Below are 22035 nucleotides of genomic sequence, written 5' to 3'. Positions count from 1 at the left end.
TATGGGTTCTGTCCTAATCCCGGGATACCGTTGTCAGAACAACAAGTCATGTCAAGTCAATTTTGTTTATTATAGTGTCATATATCACATTAACATCGTACAAGTATATAGTTACACAGTATAACATGACCGGGCGGAATGATGTGCCTGATGCCCTCGGCTTCTAATACTTAGGGTTAATTATATCTGATTATCATCTCAGTTGATGCTGCTAATACGCCCCTCAAAACAACATATTTAAGAATAATTTTGTCCAATATGCTTGTCATTTAACATAACTGTGATTATCTAATCCTTTATAGTTACCAGATTCATGCATTTGTGCGTACATAACGTTATTATGTTAACGACAGGTAAAACTTAAATGTAATGTATTTACAAAAATGTGTCAATTCAAAGCTAAAACACCAGACGAAAATTTTGCGACAATGATTCGTTAAGCAAATCAGGTGTGAACAATATGGCCCAAAATGATAAACAAAGTTTAAATTACAAAAAAAGACAAGTTGATTTAGTTGAAGTTACATTTTATTCAGGTTAATTGAACATGTACAATTTCATTAGACATTTCATGGAGACGGTTCTGAAAACAGTGCGAATGTACCTATACACAGTCCATAATTATCATCGTGTATAACAAGCTCGGCTAATACAATATGTAGACCTTCACAGTAATAACTTGGGAAATAATTACATTCAGAAAACGATTGAGGCTGAACAATAGAATAACACATTAGGGAAAGGAATATGGATAAAGCCTTTAATAGAGTTTGGCGGTTGGATGGACAATATAATTGATAAGGTTCACTTAATTTAATCAAACTGAAAATAATTCATTATTTTCAACTTCATTTTTAGAAAAAGAATTGAGTAGCTTCAAACCTTTTAACATTTTAATCATTGTTTAGCAATATATCACCAAAATATTAGTAAATCGACTGTTAATTGATGGGGTACGGAGTCATGTACCTTCATCATGATTTATTATAATACAGAGCAACAAATAGTGGGAATAGTATTTTGTAAATAACTTTCCCAGAAGAATATAAATAATTGTTCACAAGATTTCCTTTAAAACGAAGATTTTTGAAGCAAATGCATCCGATAGGAGGTCTAGTGTGATGTATATGACATATCTTGGTCCTCCATATGATAAAACGAATCGTTGAGGATAAGAAGGGCTCAACGATAAACACAGTTGTACATATGCTACCTGCCAGATCGTTGTCTAGTTGCCTAGTACTGTAGCTTTGCATTTCAGAAAGACTATGAGCTATAGTCTAGAGTAAATAGTTCTAAGTGTAACGATGAAACATTAACAAAATAGGTTTTCTCCTTCTCTCACTAATATTTCCTTTTCAGTTCTATATATAGATTTTCAATTATTGTTGGTTTTGTAGCACCACATCATATTTTCGTCTCATCATGGTCAATTTTCCCACGCTCGTGTACATATCTATAACATAAATGTCGCAGTAAACTCTACAATAGGTCAGTATAATATCGGCTAGCTCTATCCATCAACGGTAAATCGTATTAACTTAGTTGATATTCCCTGCTTAACGTTCAGCATTAAGGGGAATGACAACAGCTGGTTCACCCGTTGTCGGTATAATGTGACCGGGCGGAATGCTGTACTGAGTGCCTTCGACGTGGCATTTCACTGAGATAGCACTATAAAGTCGGCATCAGATCCGCGCTATCACAAGGAGGCCAGCACGCCAACATACCCTGTATCCTGCATACACACACGCAAGCAAGCATACAATGCACAAATGGAGGCAAGTCTTTAAATGACCTTAGCTATTAATAGGACGTTAAACAAAATTAAACCAAACCAAACCAAACCCAGATCATATTACAAAAACAGCGTTATTCCACCTGCTTAGATGCTGTATTTCATCTTCCTCTCTTGCTTTCAAATTTTAGACTTAGGCACAGCTAATAAGATTTTACTGATCCAAGCATGCATATCCAGTGCACCAATATTCTGTGTTTACTGTTTAGTTTCAAAAACACACATGCATGAAAAATCATAAGAAAGTAATTGGAAATATTTCAAAACCAATCGCCAACTATATTGATTTCATGTACGGGGTTTGCACGGAATGAAGTAATGGTGCCGTCTGTTTCTGTTGATAAACTTATTTGTCATTGTAAGCGTATCGTCACTGTAAAAAAGGCATCTTTTAACACTTACAGTATAAACAACGTTGTAAAAAATGCGCATGTGCAGCTAAAAATATGGTTCAACTTGTGTTAAGTAAACAATGGCACAACAGCATGTTTTGTGTTTGTTGCCTGTACAAAAACAAGTGTTTTCCATATTAGATGCTAACACTGTCAGTACATAACCCTGCCAAGTTTAGAAATCATTCATATCAGCTATAAATATCAGCTATGAATGCCATGACCCACTTGTTGACGTCATCATTATTATGACGTCATAACTGTAACGTTGAAAACCACTGACCATCCATTAAAAATGAATTTTGAGAAATTAAATAAATTTAATTTTCCATGATATTCAAATATTTAAGAAGGTAGGTATAAGTATCGAACTGCTTTCGGTTTGCACTCCTAGTTAAAATACTAGGGATGTGAAGCAATACGTATGCACTGTTTCTTGAATTGTATAACTATAATATATAATTGTTATATAACCCTCACGGAAAGCTGTTTCTGTTCTGTTGCTCGACAGGAATTCCCGACAACTCTCGTGTGACGTTTTGAAAACAAACGTCATGACGAATTTGTTCTAATAACAACGATTTTCTCTGTTCCATCAATGAATAACATTAAGAACGTATTTAATCGATAACATGAAGCAGTAACTGTTATTGGGCTCATGTTTCCGTGACTGGGTATTTACCTACAATAGACAGGAATTATCTATTTCGGATAAACAAATTATCTATACTAGGGTTGCCAACGGTTAACCGGCTACTCAGTCGGAAGACTACGAACCGGTTATCAAAATCTATAACCGAATAGTCGGACATTGTAACCCCCTTTGGGAGGCCCCATATTTCCCTGAATTAGACCTACAAATTGTCTATATATACAACCAAAATCGGATTGTTTTATAATAAAAACAGTGCTCAGGCCAACTTCGCGAGCCAAGGGTGTTCAATACGATACTCTCCTATTATGAGAGTATCGTATTGAACACCCTTGGCTCGCGAAGCTGTGCTCAGGCAGTGTTTTTGCACTCTATTGTAAAGATTGACAATGGGACGTTACCAGCACCATAAAAAAAACCTAAAACAGATTTTAAAAGGAAGCCAGAATACATTTTAAGTTGTGAGATATCAATTGTTAGAGGTAGACCTCGCTTTTAAATGCGAATTGTAAAGATAATCTGAAGGGTACTCACTTGAATGAGCAAACATGCATGGAAACTAAAGAACAATATTACCGCATATGATTTCGAGCACAGATAACTGCAATAGAATCCCGCCTTACTGTATTCCGACATATGTTGTCCATGACATATACTTACCGAGGTTACATTTAACTATTTCCTACATTTAGCTTGAAATAAGCGAGTATACTATCATGCTAGTTAATATATACATGTATGTATATGGTATTAATACGTTTTAAACAGAAAATTTGCTAAACAAATAACGAGTTGTCTTTGTTTAATGTTTGATTACCAAATTGACCGATTGACCGGTTACATGGTCGGAATATTGTTCGAGTAACCGGTTACCAAAATGTGACTGGTTTGACAACCCTACTCTATACACACATATCTATTTCATTACATTTATTTGATTTTTAACACTTATTCTTGCAAAAACAACCAGAAGACTACTGAAATTTATACATTGTACTAAAAATATGCATATAAATACATATAATTGAACAGAATAGTTTTATTATTTGATAAAATGTTTTCCATCTGTTTTCCAAACATGATATAAAATGATTGAGAACACACCAATTGTAAATCTTGAGGTGTTCCGAATAGCAAACATCCTTCAAAAGGCCTATTAGCGAAGCTGATATACCTGGAAAAAAATAGAAGACATATTTAAATAATCATTGGGTATTAAAGTTTGTTGTTATCACGTTACAGTCCTGCCCTGTATATATTATTATTAATTCATCAGTCAATTTGTTCCCTGATTAACATTATGGAATTTGTGACCGAACAAACCAAAAAGTGCATGATAATCTCATCATGTTCTAAATAGTAACATCAACTAGGTAATTATGTAAACAGGTAAACTCTCGCTAGTCATTCTACGGCGAATTCTTTGTGGTCGATTATTGAATCAATATCTCATATTTATGCAAAGAACACATTTTAATTAAGCCAGAAAAGAGACATATAGGAGTTATGCTGAAGACATACTGCTGCTGTTTGGCAGGCGAATTCCAAGTTGTGGTTGCAACTTTTGTCGTCCCATTGTTTTGCTTGGTCTTGTCCGATGCCCAGACAATCCTGCCCAGAACCATAGTTATTCGGTTCCCCTGGTGCCCAGTCCATAGCAATGCTAGGGATAGGGTCACCATTATCCCAAAGCCACACCCCTTCCTGTACTGTGTCATGGCCTCCAATCCAGTACTGTTTCCCTTAAGATGAAACAATGTTCATTCCACAAACTGCATATATCTAATTATCTATCAAAATAATGACGTGAAAGTAGCAATATCAATTATCATATAACGTCTTATTCATACCTTTTATAAGGCTTGAACTTTTACACTTTTTAACATCGTTTACAATAAAAATATATCTTAGGTAAATTACTAGCCGCTTCCTTTCGAATCGGCTAAGGAGAATTCTCTGTAGCTCACTCGGTAAAGCGCCAGACTAGTAACCCAAAGGTCCCGGGTTAACTCCCAACGAAACAACAATGACCCCTGTTACAATAAATAGATACGAACCTACCTCTAACCCTACATTCATTCTTCAAGTATTGGTTGATATCAAATGTTGTGGGCCTGGCTAAATGTCCCTTATTCAACACGCACCATTCCTGCAAAAACAAATTAACACAGAGTAGAGCTTTAGCAAACATTCCTCTTCTGTTTCCACAAAAGCTGTTATGAAAACCGACGGCTAAGTTTATTTCTAGCTACCCTGCTACCGCACAATTGACCATATGGCAGCTGCCAGTATTCAAATACGTGAACACGGGTAGACCTGTACAAGTCCGTAAAAGGATCGACATTTTATTACACCAGACAAAAATGTATTTCACAGAAAAGTTTTCCATATCACATTAACGTTCGTTTAAAATGATTAAAACACAGATTTTAACAAATACAGATTTTGTATCAAGGTAAAGACCATAGGAGCAGAGCATACGGGCGATAGTCAATGTTTGTGTCAATGTTAACCAAGGGTTGGATGTACTTAGTGCTCATTCTTACTTTCTTGTAACGACGAAATCAGAAGACTAAACATGGTAAGGATACTCATTAATAAGTCTACACGAAATATCTGAGAAAATTACTTTCTCGTTTGAATTAAGAATTAAGCAGAGAAGATATGCAATTAATGGCTAGATAAGGAGAATACTTATCGTAATTGAATGTGTCGTAATATTAGTGTTACTATATATATTGGATAATGATTTAATTGTTTTTCCACATTTTAAGTTCATGAATTAATATAAATACAAAACAAGAGGCCCATGGGCCTAAACGGTCACCTGAGTCTACAGTATTTATTTTTGTAGTTGAAATATGTACCAATTTGAGTAAAAAATAGTATAATGTTAACTTAACTTTGTCAGGACCATGAGCTGATCATTCCTAGACCAATTTTAAGTGAGATCGGCCTATTAGAACTTAGTAGCAAAATAGCGGCCATGGCAGCCAAATTGTATTTCTGATTGACCCGAAAAATAACAACACTTTGTCAGGACCATGATTCGATCATTCCTACAAAGTTTCAGTTCAATCGGCCAAGTAGATCTTTACTTTAAGTTTGAAATAGTTTACCAAAATGGCAGCTGTGGTGGCCATATTGGATTTCTGATCGACCTGAAAAATAACAACACTTTGTCAGGACCATGAGTCAATCATTCCTACAAAGTTTCAGTTCAATCGGCCTAGCAGAACTTGACTTTAAGTTTGAAATATGTTTTCAAAATGGTGGCCGTGGCGGCCATATTGGATTTATGATTGACCTGAAAAATAACAACACTTTGTCAGGACCATGAGTCGATCATTCCTACAAACTTTAAGTTCAATCGGTCCAGCAGAACTTGACTTTAAGTTTGAAATAGGTTTTCAAAATGGCGGCCGTGGTGGCCATATTGGATTTCTGATCGACCCAAAAAATAACAACACTTTGTCAGGACCATGAGGCGATCATTCCTACCAACTTTCAGTTCAATCGGTCCAGCAGAACTTGACTTTAAGTTTGAAATAGGTTTTCAAAATGGTGGCTGTGGCGGCCATATTGGATTTCTGATCGACCCGAAAAATAACAACACTTTGTCAGGACCATGAGGCGATCATTCCTACCAACTTTCAGTTCAATCGGCCCAGCAGAACTTGACTTTAAGTTTGAAATGTAAAATGTTAACGGACGACGGACGACGGACGACGGACGACGACGGACGAAAACGGATAGCAATAGGTCACTTGAGCTAAAGCTCAGGTGACCTAATAAAATGTTAATTCTGTCTATGTACTACTGGGGGAAAGTGTTGAATCAAAAGAAGATTCGAGAATTTTAGCGTTGCTGATACGAAGTAATACTTGTTTGGCCTACTTTTAATACATATTTTGAACAATATGTTTCTGTGTTATAGATTTGTTTTACTGTATTTCAACATTTCAGCATTTGATGACTTACAAGTAATACCAATAAGTATTGCTGAAAAGCTAAAATTGTAATTGATAACAAATAATTGAAATATCGGGACCTACCTTAGCTTAGGAAATTGCTTGACAGTCCGCATCTCTATAACAAATTAACAAATGCAAGGACCTACCTCACTTGGATTCTTGTTTAACCATTCGTCCTTATATTACAACTAGCTAAGGTCAATGTTTAACAGTCAGTACTTCCTTAAATATGACCAGATCGAGTAACCTACCTTAGCTTTGGTGAAGGTTTAACAGTTTGTACTTCCTTAGATATGACCAGATCGAGTAACCTACCTTAGCTTTGGTGAAGGTTTAACAGTCTGTACTTCCTTAAATATGACCAGATCGAGTAACCTACCTTAGCTTTGGTGAAGGTTTAACAGTCTGTACTTCCTTAAATATGACCAGATCGAGTAACCTACCTTAGCTTTGGTGAAGGTTTAACAGTCTGTACTTCCTTAAATATGACCAGATCGAGTAACCTACCTTAGCTTTGGTGAAGGTTTAACAGTCTGTACTTCCTTAAATATGACCAGATCGAGTAACCTACCTTAGCTTTGGTGAAGGTTTAACAGTCTGTACTTCCTTAAATATGACCAGATCGAGTAACCTACCTTAGCTTTGGTGAAGGTTTAACAGTCTGTACTTCCTTAAATATGACCAGATCGAGTAACCTACCTTAGCTTTGGTGAAGGTTTAACAGTCTGTACTTCCTTAAATATGACCAGATCGAGTAACCTACCTTAGCTTTGGTGAAGGTTTAACAGTCTGTACTTCCTTAAATATGACCAGATCGAGTAACCTACCTTAGCTTTGGTGAAGGTTTAACAGTCTGTACTTCCTTAAATATGACCAGATCGAGTAACCTACCTTAGCTTTGGTGAAGGTTTAACAGTCTGTACTTCCTTAAATATGACCAGATCGAGTAACCTACCTTAGCTTTGGTGAAGGTTTAACAGTCTGTACTTCCTTAAATATGACCAGATCGAGTAACCTACCTTAGCTTTGGTGAAGGTTTAACAGTCTGTACTTCCTTAAATATGACCAGATCGAGTAACCTACCTTAGCTTTGGTGAAGGTTTAACAGTCTGTACTTCCTTAAATATGACCAGATCGAGTAACCTACCTTAGCTTTGGTGAAGGTTTAACAGTCTGTACTTCCTTAAATATGACCAGATCGAGTAACCTACCTTAGCTTTGGTGAAGGTTTAACAGTCTGTACTTCCTTAAATATGACCAGATCGAGTAACCTACCTTAGCTTTGGTGAAGGTTTAACAGTCTGTACTTCCTTAAATATGACCAGATCGAGTAACCTACCTTAGCTTTGGTGAAGGTTTAACAGTCTGTACTTCCTTAAATATGACCAGATCGAGTAACCTACCTTAGCTTTGGTGAAGGTTTAACAGTCTGTACTTCCTTAAATATGACCAGATCGAGTAACCTACCTTAGCTTTGGTGAAGGTTTAACAGTCTGTACTTCCTTAAATATGACCAGATCGAGTAACCTACCTTAGCTTTGGTGAAGGTTTAACAGTCTGTACTTCCTTAAATATGACCAGATCGAGTAACCTACCTTAGCTTTGGTGAAGGTTTAACAGTCTGTACTTCCTTAAATATGACCAGATCGAGTAACCTACCTTAGCTTTGGTGAAGGTTTAACAGTCTGTACTTCCTTAAATATGACCAGATCGAGTAACCTACCTTAGCTTTGGTGAAGGTTTAACAGTCTGTACTTCCTTAAATATGACCAGATCGAGTAACCTACCTTAGCTTTGGTGAAGGTTTAACAGTCTGTACTTCCTTAAATATGACCAGATCGAGTAACCTACCTTAGCTTTGGTGAAGGTTTAACAGTCTGTACTTCCTTAAATATGACCAGATCGAGTAACCTACCTTAGCTTTGGTGAAGGTTTAACAGTCTGTACTTCCTTAGATATATAACAAATGTATGGACCCACCTTAGCCTCGTACCACGTTTTCTTTACATCATTGAACATGTAGCAGTTCTGGCCGACTAGGTGATAATATCCGCCTGTTACTTTTGGACATCCCAGTACCCCTGTAGATAAATCATTGATGTCAAACACTAGTGACAAAGATGATCATTTCACATAAATTATTTCCAATTTGGTTGAAATAAACGCATCAACTAACTTCCATTCATAACCAATACATTCTGTAAATTGTTGTCTGAATATAATTAGTTCTTTGCGTAATATTAATTGGAATCCCCATAAAGATGCATACAGTGGTAATGTGTAAATCGAAAACAGTGACATATGACCAGGAGAAGCGACAACCGGAAAATTAGTCAGAAATGTACCTGTATAAAAGGTCTGTGGTTAGTCGCCTGGTTACGTTATGCACACTAATTGTTGTATTTCCCGAAATAGAACACATTTCAAAACCATAAACATCGGCTCAAAAATAGGCCATACCAGAAACTGTTTATCCGTGTCCTTACATGTGTAACCTTGGTAGTATATAAGCCGCTAACTACAACATCTGCCAGCTTATTTGTTATAGCGTCACGTTAGTACGCCGGATGTCCCGGGTACGATCACTTACAGTGGCATTGGTCTCTGCTAGCATTATCATTATTTTACTACTTCGGTATCACAATGAAATAACTATAAATGTACAAACATGACACACGAGTGTGCAAAACAAAGTCTTGTGTTATAGAACGAGGGGAAATGTATCTTGTATGGCTAATCAATGTCTTCTGATGGTGTAAAATGGTTGTACATGATTATTAAAAAAAACCACAATAATATACTATACTGGTTAAACCCCGTTCTATAATTTACATATACATGGTTGGTTGGTTATACAGGGTTAACGTCCTATCAATAGCTAATGTCATAAATAAAAATACGTGTACATGTATTGAACCAGTAACCTCGAAGTTTCTGGTCCAAAGCTGAATAACGGAGTTACTGCATTTCCTACGAATACAATTAGTCTAAACAAGATTTGCATTGGTAACTTATTTCCCCTGACGTCAAAGTTTCATAGTAACAATCTCCTCTCCTGGGGCCCCACTGTGTTTCATGAAGCAACTTGGGAAAAGAAATGAGTTCCTATATTCAATGTCTAAATTTAAATTTCAACGTGCATAGACTTCCCTCACTAATCTTATTCTCTAGGATCTGAACGATTAATTGATCATAATAATTATTGTCCAATACACCATGAACACATGAAAGATTTATTTATTGCATGAAGTGAAGTGTGAAAATATTTAAACATTCAGATCAACTAGTGCGTAACATACAAACACAAGTTCGAAAGAGGGCATTCGGGACTCTCTGGGCCTCCAATGACAATGGCAACAAATCATCTACAGACGATTCACTGTATACCGGAAAATATTCACCGGTTTTACTTTCGCTTTTTCGCCCTCCTCAATGAGAGTGAATTTGTCTTGACAGCAAATATTATTACACACCATACAACGTATACAAATTGCATGTGAAGAGCGAAAGTAGCACTCGGCGAACAAATATTGTATCGGCAAAGGGCGAATATTTAAACGGACGAAAGTTTTTCGGTAAACAGCGAGTATCTGGGTCGCACTTTATAGATATTTACATGTGTATGAATTGATTTTTTTTTTAAATTAGACACAGTACACTTTTGACATATTTCACACCTTAAACCTTTGGATCAATATACGCTAGTGCATTAGTTACACTATTTTTTATATTTGGATATGTAACATAGAAACAAAAATTACGAAAGAAGACGAAATTGACATACAGATATGTGACATAATTAAGTTGAATGAACAAGCGATGTTCTCTCCCTGAGACGCTTCAAATATAGATAGAAATCTTATTTTGACCTATAAAAAGCCAGGTGATCAATTTCAAATTTTAATGCATTTCTCTTTTAAAAACAAAATCACGCACTACCTCATGTAGGTCAAAACACGAATAGACATAAACGGAACGATATGTTTTATACTGACGGGTAAGTCGTACACGCATCTATTACTTGTTCATCTTCGATTCTTACTAATGCGACAAGTGCAACAAATAGTCGAAACAGCCAGGAATAATTCTATTTACTATTTTATCACAAAACAGAACATACCTGTAGATGACAGTACAATTTTAAGTTTAAAATAAGAGACTGAGAAGGTGGTAGCTCATCTCCGAAATATAGATATATAACTTGATTCAATGCTAATGATATACAAAGATTATAAATAACCATTCGCCTAAATACTAAATATTATTCACATAAATTTCAATAAATATTTAACAATACTAATAATATACATAGACCATCAAAAACTCCTATATACTTTAAGTTTAAAATCATAGACTGAGAAGGTGGTAGCTCATCTCCGAAATATAGATATAGAACTTGATTCAATACTAATGATATACAAAGATTATAAATAACCATTCGCCTAAATACTAAATATTATACACATAAATTTCAACAAATATTTAACAATACTAATTATATACATAGACTATCAAAAACACCTATTTACTAACACTAATTATCTCATAGACTTTAGATATACATTCACCATGTCCACGTGTCATATTCTTCATAGCCTCTTCCACCTGTGCGGCTTGTTCAGCGAGGTTATTAATTTCGTCCGAAAGTTGATCAATCTCTGTTAGAAACGTTTGTCTTAACTCGAACATGGCGTTGTTAAATTCATGTGTAGCATATTCGTCCACGAGAGGCCATAGTTGTTCGGAGATTTTCCGTAGTAGCTTGTCATCCTTAAGCTGTTGTTGCTGTGTTTCGGTGAACAGTGCTTGTTGTTGCGTTACCGAAATAAGAAAAAAGGATACCAAAATATATAAACACCGAGTACTCTCCATGCTAGGTTGTTTAACGTTTTGAATTAACAGTTAAGATGACCTGCTAGATTGTTTAACGTTCTGAAAATGATGATCGCGTATTAATTATTATCAACAATGATGAAATATCAACTAATCTGTCGTCACTTTATTCCGAACAGGCACTTTACTGTCCACTTAGAACAACAATAGCATAGTCTCGTATACAATGTATCAGTTTCCTCTGTTCAATAGTTGAGGTTTCTACAACTTCCAGAATTTGATGAAACATTATCTTTAACGAGGCTTGTATGAAAAAAATCACATTGCTTAATGTATTTTCTCTATTCAATGGTCAATAGAATGATAATAATAACAAATGATTTTTGTAATCAATGACAAATTGATATATTTTACGTTTGTAAGTACCATTATTCAGGCAATCAGTTCATGTAAAAAAAAAATCGAAATGTTTAGTTTAAACTGTATATCAATCAATTGATTATATGATTTTAACATTTCCAGAATACTCCAATACATACGAATGGGAATGATATGATCTTTCATGGGATGACAACGTTATCTCCTTATCAATCAGATACGTCCAATCAGATACATTACCAGAGATGATGCTATATACAAAAGTGTCAGTTTTTACGATAATAATATACAGCATTTGATATAGCGTCCTATCTAGCTAATAAAAGCAACTCTTAAGCACTTTACAGTACATAGAAATACAATTAATACAATTAGCATATACATTAATCAATACAATTTTTGAGGAATTCGCAGGAGCTGCCTTATAAGGCGCTAAATATTATGTAACCTGGCTAATATCTCCCTATATGTGTTTGCCTGCGTGTGTGCTGGAGATGTAATGAATCCATCGCAAAACAACAAGACAATACAGAAATGTTAACAAAACCATAATTCCAACTCAAAATAGTTAAAACTCGAACAATATATGAACAAATGAATGAATTACATGGATACCATTGACCGGGAGAATAAGACCAGGTGTTCCGGAAGAGTAAGCGTCTTCTGCTTCATCAACGACACCCACAAATTGAATCCAAGTCGAAACCCAGTAATGTCACGTTCTCACATCGGGAAACCTGGTAGTGACAACAAAACACATAGTCATGAATGGCGGTATCATGTCGTGTCAGTATACTATGCTACATAGTAACAAACATATATCTATAATCTCTTGTTAAAAAAGGGTAAGTAAGCTTTTCATATAAAAAATGCTCATTTTGTGAAAATCCCTTTCAAAAACTGGCTTAAACAATAGGAATATTATTATGAAATGATACATTTGATGACATCTACCGCTACGTTATTGTAAATTATATCACGTGTATTTTAATCGGAATGTTGTAAAGAAAATATATAGGAATACACTTAACATATAAAAAGTACAGGTGTCCTCCTAAATTGCAGCCACTAATATACATTTATCACATAATGTACTATGGTATCCAGTGAATATTTTTAAAACCCATGTAATATGACCTCTCAGCCCTGTGATTGATTGTAAGCTTCAATTGTGACGCCATGCCTAGGACAAGTACATGACGTCACAGGCTTACGCACTGGAGTCAAAATGGCGGCTTTTTACATTTCAAGGTTGTATGCAAATTGTCGTTTTACACGAAGAAATGACACAAATCTTGGTGTTGTGATAAAAAGGATCTTACACTCGCCTTCATTTCATATGAAATTAATGAAACTCCTCCTTTCTTTTTTGCTCGCCGGAATTCTTAGACTCGTTTCATAAATCTCATATGAAATGGAAACTCGTGTAAGATCCTATATATGTTTATTATGGAAATTAAATATTTCCTCCGAATATATCAGAAAAAAACCATTTACATGGTTACATATATGTCACTGAATGGTTTTATCGAAACACATACCAGTCTAATAAAACGAACAGTTAAATCGGACGTATGGTATGGCGCCTATGGTACATAATAACTGTAATTGAGTACAGTAACGCGAAACTGACTTCAAGCAGGAAAAAAACTGGAGTGGACTTTCATACTTTCGAGAGGGTGCATCCACGTATTGGTATTGTTACTAGTTTTATAAGCGACGTGATTGACAGATAATTAAGTTTAAGTGGCATCCAACCCGGAAATTATATATATATAATTTTAACTGTACAACATTTAAGTTTCATATTCCTTCTCCAGCATTCACATATATATAAATCAGCGTAAATGTAGACATGCTCAATAAAAATACATCGGTATACACATGTAAAATATACAAACAACAGTATACATATAACCCTAGTATAGTAAAATATACAAACAACCGTATACATATAACCCTAGTATAGTAAAATATACAAACAACAGTATACATATTACCCTAGTATAGTAAAATACACAAACAACAGTATACATATAACCCTAGTATAGTAAAATATACAAACTACAGTAAACATATAACCCTAGTATAGTAAAATAAACAAACAACAGTATACATATAACCCTAGTATAGTAAAATATACAAATAACAGTATACATATAACCCTAGTATAGTAAAATACGCTGGGTTTCAATGGGGTTTAGCGTCCACAGCTAAGGTCATATGATGACGTTGTCCACGGATTATAAAGCGCAATCCCACAGAAATGTCAAAACCTTTACACCGTAGCATAATACTCCAATCGGTCATATTATACTGGCCGCGAGCTAACCAGTCCTCTCTTACCCATTTGAAGTCATGCAACGTCCAGCAAATACCCAATTTGATTAAAATCATATGTTACATTGCTTCGTTAACTTCGTACTACGCCTAAACATCGTTCAGGCGGAGCCATGCAACAGATGATTTTAATCAGATTGGCAAATACCAATTTAAAGGGCTATACATTGTCTCGTTATTTGGACAGAACCCCTAGCCTCAGTCATTAACAAGTCATGCAACGTCCAGCAAATACCAATTTAAGGGGTTATACATTGTCTCGATTATATGACAGAACCCCTAACCTCAGTCATTACCAAGTCATGCAACGTCCAGCAAATACCAATTGAAGTGGTTATACATTGTCTCGATTGTATGACAGAATCCCTAACCTCAGTCGATTGAACGCTCAACATCAAACAAAAATGGAAGTATTACGAAGTCATGTAAAGAGCAGTAAGTACCATTTTACCGACTTAGCCTTGTTTTGACCGGGGCACAGAACCCCTAATCGATCGAATTATCAACATCAAACCAAAAACGAGGAATGACCAAGTAACGCATTAGGAAGCGAAAATAGATTTTGAAGTAGGGAAAATATCGAGATCTCAAATAATGCCATATTTGTTGCATATTACTTTAAATCGTTTTTTTTTGTGTGTCCCCGAGTACAGGGCATAAGCCAAATTCCATTTTTTTCAGGAATTCCCACATAATTTGACACCAGTAGCAGGACTGGTTTATTCATTTCTTTATCCAATCCTGTAAGATTGACCCGTACTTATAACATGTATTTCGGATGACATCATCTTTGAAAGCAGATGTTCAGAGTTAAAGTCCCATCTTCATGGCAGAGGATACAAATCCACTTTGATAGATCGGATAATAGACAAAGTGAGGGTACTGGACAGGGCAAGTCTGCTTGTATACAAAGCCAGACCCCATACACAAAAGGTACCTTATGTAGTCATGCTCCACCCAGACATGCCGCCACTTCCATCTATCTTGAAAAAGCACTGGCGCATCATCGAATCTTCAGCGAAACTTAGGCAGATCTTTCCAGAGTCTCCTATACTGGCATATCGTAGACCTAAACACATTAGAGATCTTGTGGTAAGCAGCAAGCTACCTACACCTAACCCTGCTGCGGCGAAAGGCTCTTTCAATACCTGTATCAAGAAGATGTGCAAACTGTGTCCATACACGCGCTCCACAGATACATTTCAATGTACAATCAACGGCAAAGTGTATCACATACTACAAACGCTGACATGCACATCAGTCAATGTGGTGTACATTATTACCTGCAATAAATGCAAGTTACAGCACGTGGGCTCAATGTCAGGATCAACAACCACCGCTGCTCCATCAAGCAGAACAAACCAGACTTCCCTTTGGCAAGGCATTTTAATATGCCTAGCCATAGTTGGAAAGACATGCAGGTTGTTGCCATAGATCATTGCCCTACATGGGACGAAACGAGACGACGTACGAGAGAACGGTTTTGGCTCACCAATCTACAAACCCGCTACCCTCGAGGTATGAACGAACGATAGGCGGTTGCCATCCGCTCATTTTCCTTCAAGGGGGCATTTGACCTAATGATTCATTACTGCACAGTTGGTCTGCTATCTCGCATGCCTGCTGCTTCATGTCAGTGTGTGTGACCAACAGCCGTTGTCAGATTTATTTTGCAGATTTATACAGTATCTTAGCCATTTTATCTACTTATTCCTCCTGCACTCATTTATTTGATAATTACATGCATAATTCCTGCAAACCAATAGAAGCACATGCATTGTTACTGCAAACCAAAAGAGGCGACTAAGTGGGACCCCTGCTGTGACTTAGATCCATCGCAGTATTGATAGGCGACTAGCGTACCGTAGCAGATTGGAGATTTTTCACATTTACCGGGCCAGATTTCCAAATGCACATGTTCCACGTTTTTGATATCTGTCGTTGACTCACTTTATATGACAGTGCATCTTGCGCAAGAATAGGTCTTCTACATCAGCGTTCCTTGTCCGCGATGCTCTCAGTGTAATAGCTGCATTCGGCTGTCTTTAGCCGAGGGGACTATTGGTTTTATATAATAGCTATATTTTCAATTATAGTATATCAATTCTATCTTCTTGTAATATGATGTATATGTACATGTAACTGTTCTGTTTCACTGTGTCTTGAAAAGGAGCGGATCGCTCCGAAAATTTTACAACCTAAACTTGTCCACACTGTTGGAATTACTTCTTTGCCCCATATATATATATAAGATAATACACCATGCAGTATACACATCCAAACATAAAGTGTTTGTGTTCTCTCTATACTAGTAATTAGGTTAAGTTTTTCAGTAATCACCAGAACATTAAGTAGAAATTGAACCACAGTTAATCCCAACACTGGGACTCATAAACACATAAATTGAAAAGTTTATAAATAATTTAACTGTTTTACGGCTAGGGAACTATTACTTCTTACTAGTAAAGTGATCTGTGTACTAAATTATCACATTTTCTACGCACGGTGTAGTTTTTGTGTAGGAAATAGTATGCTGCATAAGAGGTTCATTGAACAAGTCTAAGTGTCAGTTGTAATTAAGTAGGGGCCTAGCGGATATAAAAAAAACCCAGCTGTGTATGCAATTATGTGTGTCTATCAAATTAAATTAAAAAATGTATAAGAGGTCCTTGTGAGCCCATAGTTAATGCTAACTGAAATAGGATAAACCACAGCACTAATTGCAATGACGTGAAATGTTCATTGTATAATGTAATCACAGTATATATGTGGTAATAAACAGCACACGTCAATGAGGTGTCGACATGTGGGAGTACACCTTCATCTACTTACAGTGTAGTACTGTCAGACATAGTTGGTACATGGTTTATAACTTAAAGTAATAGGATTGTGTCGCCATTTCTCAGTAGAATTTATTCAAATTTTGTGGTTACATTGCTTTGAAGTAAAGAAAAAAGTATAGGTTGTCATAATTTTAAGGAATTTAAATGAAAATTTATGTAAAAAGGAGTGAATTTTGAAGAAAAAATTGAAAGACACAAGTTTTTGCAAAATAATGTCAATAAAAATGATACTTTCATAGATTAGTATTGCATTAATGTATATCGAGATATGCCTTTCAAACTACTTTGTCCCCGAGCTTTATAGTGACCTTGATGGTTTAATATTTGTTAGCAGTGGCATGGTTCATACTAAACAAACTGTACTAATTATTAAATCGTAATTAAATCAGTTCTCCACTAAATTGTGAAATTAATAAACTATGGAGTTCCACGCACCTGTCCCTTTCTTTGTACAGTAAGTTAGACGATTTAGATTTCCACTTTTTAGCCCCTAGCATCACCGATGAGTCCTAGACGAAACAGCTGTAGGATGAAGTGCTGGTTTTTTTTGGATGATGAATTTATTACTAAATTTTCAAGGCAAAACACCTCTGTGTGTGTTATGTTCATCTTTGTGTTGGTTTAGTCTTAAAATTACTGTTTTTGTTACAAATATGCCAATAAAGTAAAATTAAATTGTTTTCCAACCTAGTATAGTGATGAATTTGTTTTGACAGATATGAACGGGTTAGTTGTTATTTTGAATCAATGATTTTCTTCTATGGAAAATGGAATTGATTCAAAAGAATATTCTACCGATATAACATGAACATTTAACATACACCAGACATAAAACAATTGAGATATTACTGATTAAGTCACGTTAATGGTAAAGGACTCGACCTATTTGTATGCATCGTTCAACTTATGTATATTTAAATGACGGGACAACGTTTACGCAAAGTACATGGTAAAATCAAAACATGATATGTTTTATGCAAGACAAGTATCTGACAAACATGTAACACATTTGATTGAGATCTTAATGGCTATTATAGAAACCAGGTACTTCTTAGTTTTAGGCACATGGTAATATACTTCTTACTGGAAATAAAAAGTTCCTTCGAATCATAATTCTAAACAAGAGGCCCAGAGGACCTGTATCGCTCACCTGAATATTTAAGCAGTTATAGCAAATTATTCTCATTAAATATTATATCGCACTAGAAATATTTCCCTCGCAAACTTTGTCGGCTCCATCTGTTAAAACTAGCAGAAAAATATTATTATAAGATTCTATGCTTTTTGACATATTTTTTCCTGTGACCTTGTAAGTAGGTCAATGTCATTTTACTTCTCAAATTGGTTAGCTCTATTCCAAAAAGCTACCAGCCAAATCTTATGAATCCATTCCTTTCAGTTCTTAAGGACAAATCCTTTAAAATGTTGTTGACCTCTGACCTCAAAAGTAGGTTGAGGTCATTTTCATTCGCAAACTTTGGTGAGCTCTATCCCAGGAAGTCACCAGCCAAATATTATAAGTGTATGCCTTTTAATTCTTCAGAAGAAGTCGTTTAAACCGGTTGAAATATTTGAACGCTGTGACCTTGAAAGTAAGTCAAGGTTATTCTCATTCGCAAACTTTGTTTGGCTCTTTCCCATGAAGACACCAGCCAAATATTAAGATTTTATACCTTACAGTTCTTCAGAAGAAGTTGTTTTGAGCGTTAGAAATACCTGACTCCTGTGACCTTGAAAGTAGGTCAAGGTCATTTTCATCCTCAAACTTTGTTGGGCTCTTTCCCAGGAAGCTACAAGTCAAATAGTTGCATTCTATAACTTTCAGTTCTTCAGAAGAAGTTGTTTAAAGCATTCGACTCATTTGACTCCAGTGACCTAGAAAGTAGGTCAATGTCATATTCCTTTTCAAACTTTGTCGGGCTCTATCCTAGGAAGCCACCAGCCAAATATAAAGATTCTATACCTTTCAGTTCTTCAGAAGTCGTTTGAAGCATTTGACATATTTAACCAGTGACCTAGAAAGTAGGTCAAACTAATTTTCATTCTCAAACTTTGTTGGGCTCTATCCCAGGAAGCCACCAGCCAAATATAAAGATTGTATACCTTTCAGTTCTTCAGAAGAAGTCGTTTGAAGTATTTGACACATTTGACTCCGGTGAACTAGAAAGTAGGTCAAGGTCATTTTAGATCTCAAAATATTTTGGGCTCCTACCAACAGAGCTTTCAGCCAAATATCATGACTCTAGGCCTGTCCGTTCTTCAGAAGAAGTTGTTTAAAGGAAAAGTTGACGGACGAGGACGGACGCTGTCCCACTTATACCCTTCGGCAGGTAAGCTAACAAACAACAAAGAGGTCCTAGTACCTTGGATCGCTCTTTCGTCATGAAGCAATTATTCCAAGCTGGAACCTAGTTTTGGATTACCTCCAGGAATGTTAAGGGTCTGGAATATGTGATGAAAGTATGAAGTAAGCTATTTTTGTATTTGTGAACAAAAAAATATGTCTCCCCTTATTAGCCAATATGCAAATTTGGAAGAATAAAAAGGTCACATCAAGATTAATTCTAAACCATTAAACTTTTAAATTATTATGGTTCATGTTAAATTTTGGTTAAGATTCGGCAGCTATGGTACTATAGACACATTTACATGTATATAAAAATAGGCATTATCACACATCTGATTACAATCTGGTTCCTCTATTGGCTCATTATTTTTTCATAAACTTAAACTGAGTGTATCAAGTCAATGAATAAAATGATGTGAATAAAGTCAAATAACTATAACTGTGTATCTACGATCGATTATGCACAGATGGTTGATGCTCAGTACTGGACTCTCCGCCTTCCCAAGTGCATAAGTGTAGCAAGTTTGGTCAACGTAAAGAAATTACATGGAAGTTATGCTGAGACAAACTTCGGCATAAAAATGAACAAATGGCCATATCTTTTTATATAGTGGGGGCACGAGATCCAATTTTAGAATGTGACACTCCTACTTCCCAAAATACATAACTACAATAAGTTTTGTCAACCTAGGTGAAATAACATAGAAGTTATGCTGTGGACAAACTTCGGTATCATAAATAAACAAAGAGCCATAACTCTGTATATAGTGGGGCACGAGACCAAAATTCTAGTGCACTGCACACCTTCTGTGTGTGATGCAGGTTTACTTCAAGTTTGATCAAGATATATTTAAAGGTTTAGAAGTTATTTCGTGGACAAACTTCGATATAAAAAATAAACAAAGGACCATAACTCTTTATATAATGGGACACAAGACCCGATTTCAGTGCGAGAGATTCTGCCTTCCCAAGATACATAAATGGCGTCAAGACCCAATTTCAGTGCAAGAGATTCTGCCTTCCCAATATAAATAAATATGGTAAGTTTGGACAATGTAAGTGAAATAACATGGAACTTATGCTCCGGATAAACTTTGGTATCAAAAACAAACAAAGGGACATAACTCTGTATAAAGCGGGGCAAGAGACTTAACTCCAGTGCACTGCACACCTTCTGTTGGTGATGCAGGCGTACTTTAAGTTTGATCAAGATATCTTTAACGAATCCTTCATTCGAAGGAGAGACATAATAAAAGACCCATCACTGTACAGCACTGACTACAATGTCTTTTAAATTGTCAATTGTAAAAGTTTTTGGGGTCTGATACAGATACTGGAAACAAGCAACTACAAAACTATTCTTGAATTGATACAATACGTTTGTACTCCTGACCTTGTGACATTTTCATTTAAACCTTATTTCATTTCATTTCATTTCATTAGATTTTATTGACTTTCTATATGTCAATTGGATTGAACATCAGGCTAGGCCTATTTAAGTCCTTTCCAAACTTATTTACAAATATTACATATATTCTGTCATAACAATCCAATTAAACAGTGCAGGGGAGATAACTCCAATTTAGCTTGTGAAATGAACATCTTACAACTTTTGTTTAATCATTTTCTGTTTATGTTTTAGATATTAACAATTAAATAAATCATGTATATTTATTGACAACCCATCCTACATAAAATCCAAGGGATACAGGCCCAAAAGTCCCTGTGTATAAACACATTGGCCATCCACCCACTGGATATATAGGATAAGTTACCAAGAAATAGACATTTTGTAAAATTTCAGAATATGATATGGATTCATATAGGAAAATGTAGTTATTATTATATATTATTGGAGTTGATTCTCTTAAAATGTATTTAACAAAGCACTATAGAATATTCATGTAACTATGAAATAGTTAGAACAGGTTATAGAATAGTACACTCATAAATTCCATCCATTTAAACCTTAGACTTCCTATTTATCCCATACGCGAAATCCGATGGATATCAACATTAAATTCGAATATTTCATGTACATCCAATTATTACTGAAACAACTACTTACAAGTCGACAGAGAAGATACGAACAATAACATCCACGTCAAAGTTGTTCATAGAATCATTACAAGTCTATAACATCTTGCATCATTTTTTTTCCATACAACAGCTGAAACCAGAACATATATTAGGATGTAATTAACAAAGTACAATATGCATTAGTTGCCCTTCTTGTATCAACAAATGCATCGTTTATTTTTCCTATTCATTTATCAGTAGCATGATTTAACTTCCTTCTCATTTCCATTGCTCGGGTGGGGAGAGGTTTTGCTTCAGCAGTACTCAAAGAATGCTCGTACCACCACAATTTGGTAAAAATATATTTAAATTAGTATATATTGGACAGACAACAGAGAAAACAGGTGAGCTAAAAATCAACACACGGATCAAAGGCACAAAACAAGACAAACGCTAGTC

The 22035-nt window shown here is 35.6% G+C and overlaps 1 protein-coding gene across 1 annotated transcript; it reads right to left on the bottom strand.

The window, feature by feature from the left end:
* Positions 1–510: 510 nt before the first annotated feature.
* On the bottom strand, positions 511–11838 carry LOC110460580 (perlucin-like). Its single transcript, XM_021513561.1, has 5 exons — positions 11385–11838; positions 8797–8897; positions 4904–4991; positions 4364–4584; positions 511–4016 (listed from the first exon to the last, which is right to left on the bottom strand). The coding sequence occupies exons 1-5, from the start codon at positions 11686–11688 to the stop codon at positions 3999–4001; spliced, it is 732 nt and encodes a 243-aa protein (XP_021369236.1). The 5' UTR covers positions 11689–11838; the 3' UTR covers positions 511–3998.
* Positions 11839–22035: the final 10197 nt, after the last annotated feature.

The sequence above is a fragment of the Mizuhopecten yessoensis genome, unplaced genomic scaffold (assembly GCF_002113885.1).
Source record: "Mizuhopecten yessoensis strain PY_sf001 unplaced genomic scaffold, ASM211388v2 scaffold10439, whole genome shotgun sequence".
Taxonomy (NCBI): Eukaryota; Metazoa; Mollusca; class Bivalvia; order Pectinida; family Pectinidae; genus Mizuhopecten; species Mizuhopecten yessoensis.
Note: the sequence above shows the minus strand (reverse complement) of the source record. Positions and strands in the feature narration are given on the sequence as shown.

What these genes read in the sequence shown, in the direction of transcription:
- LOC110460580 (XM_021513561.1), bottom strand. Translation starts at nt 11,688, where the DNA reads ATGGAGAGTACTCGGTGTTTATATATTTTGGTATCCTTTTTTCTTATT. An exon ending in GAATATGACACGTGGACATG is followed by an intron (nt 8,898 to 11,384) that starts GTGAATGTATAT and finishes ATTTATCTACAG; the next exon opens with GGGTACTGGGATGTCCAAAA. An exon ending in GAATGAATGTAGGGTTAGAG is followed by an intron (nt 4,585 to 4,903) that starts GTAGGTTCGTAT and finishes TTTCATCTTAAG; the next exon opens with GGAAACAGTACTGGATTGGA.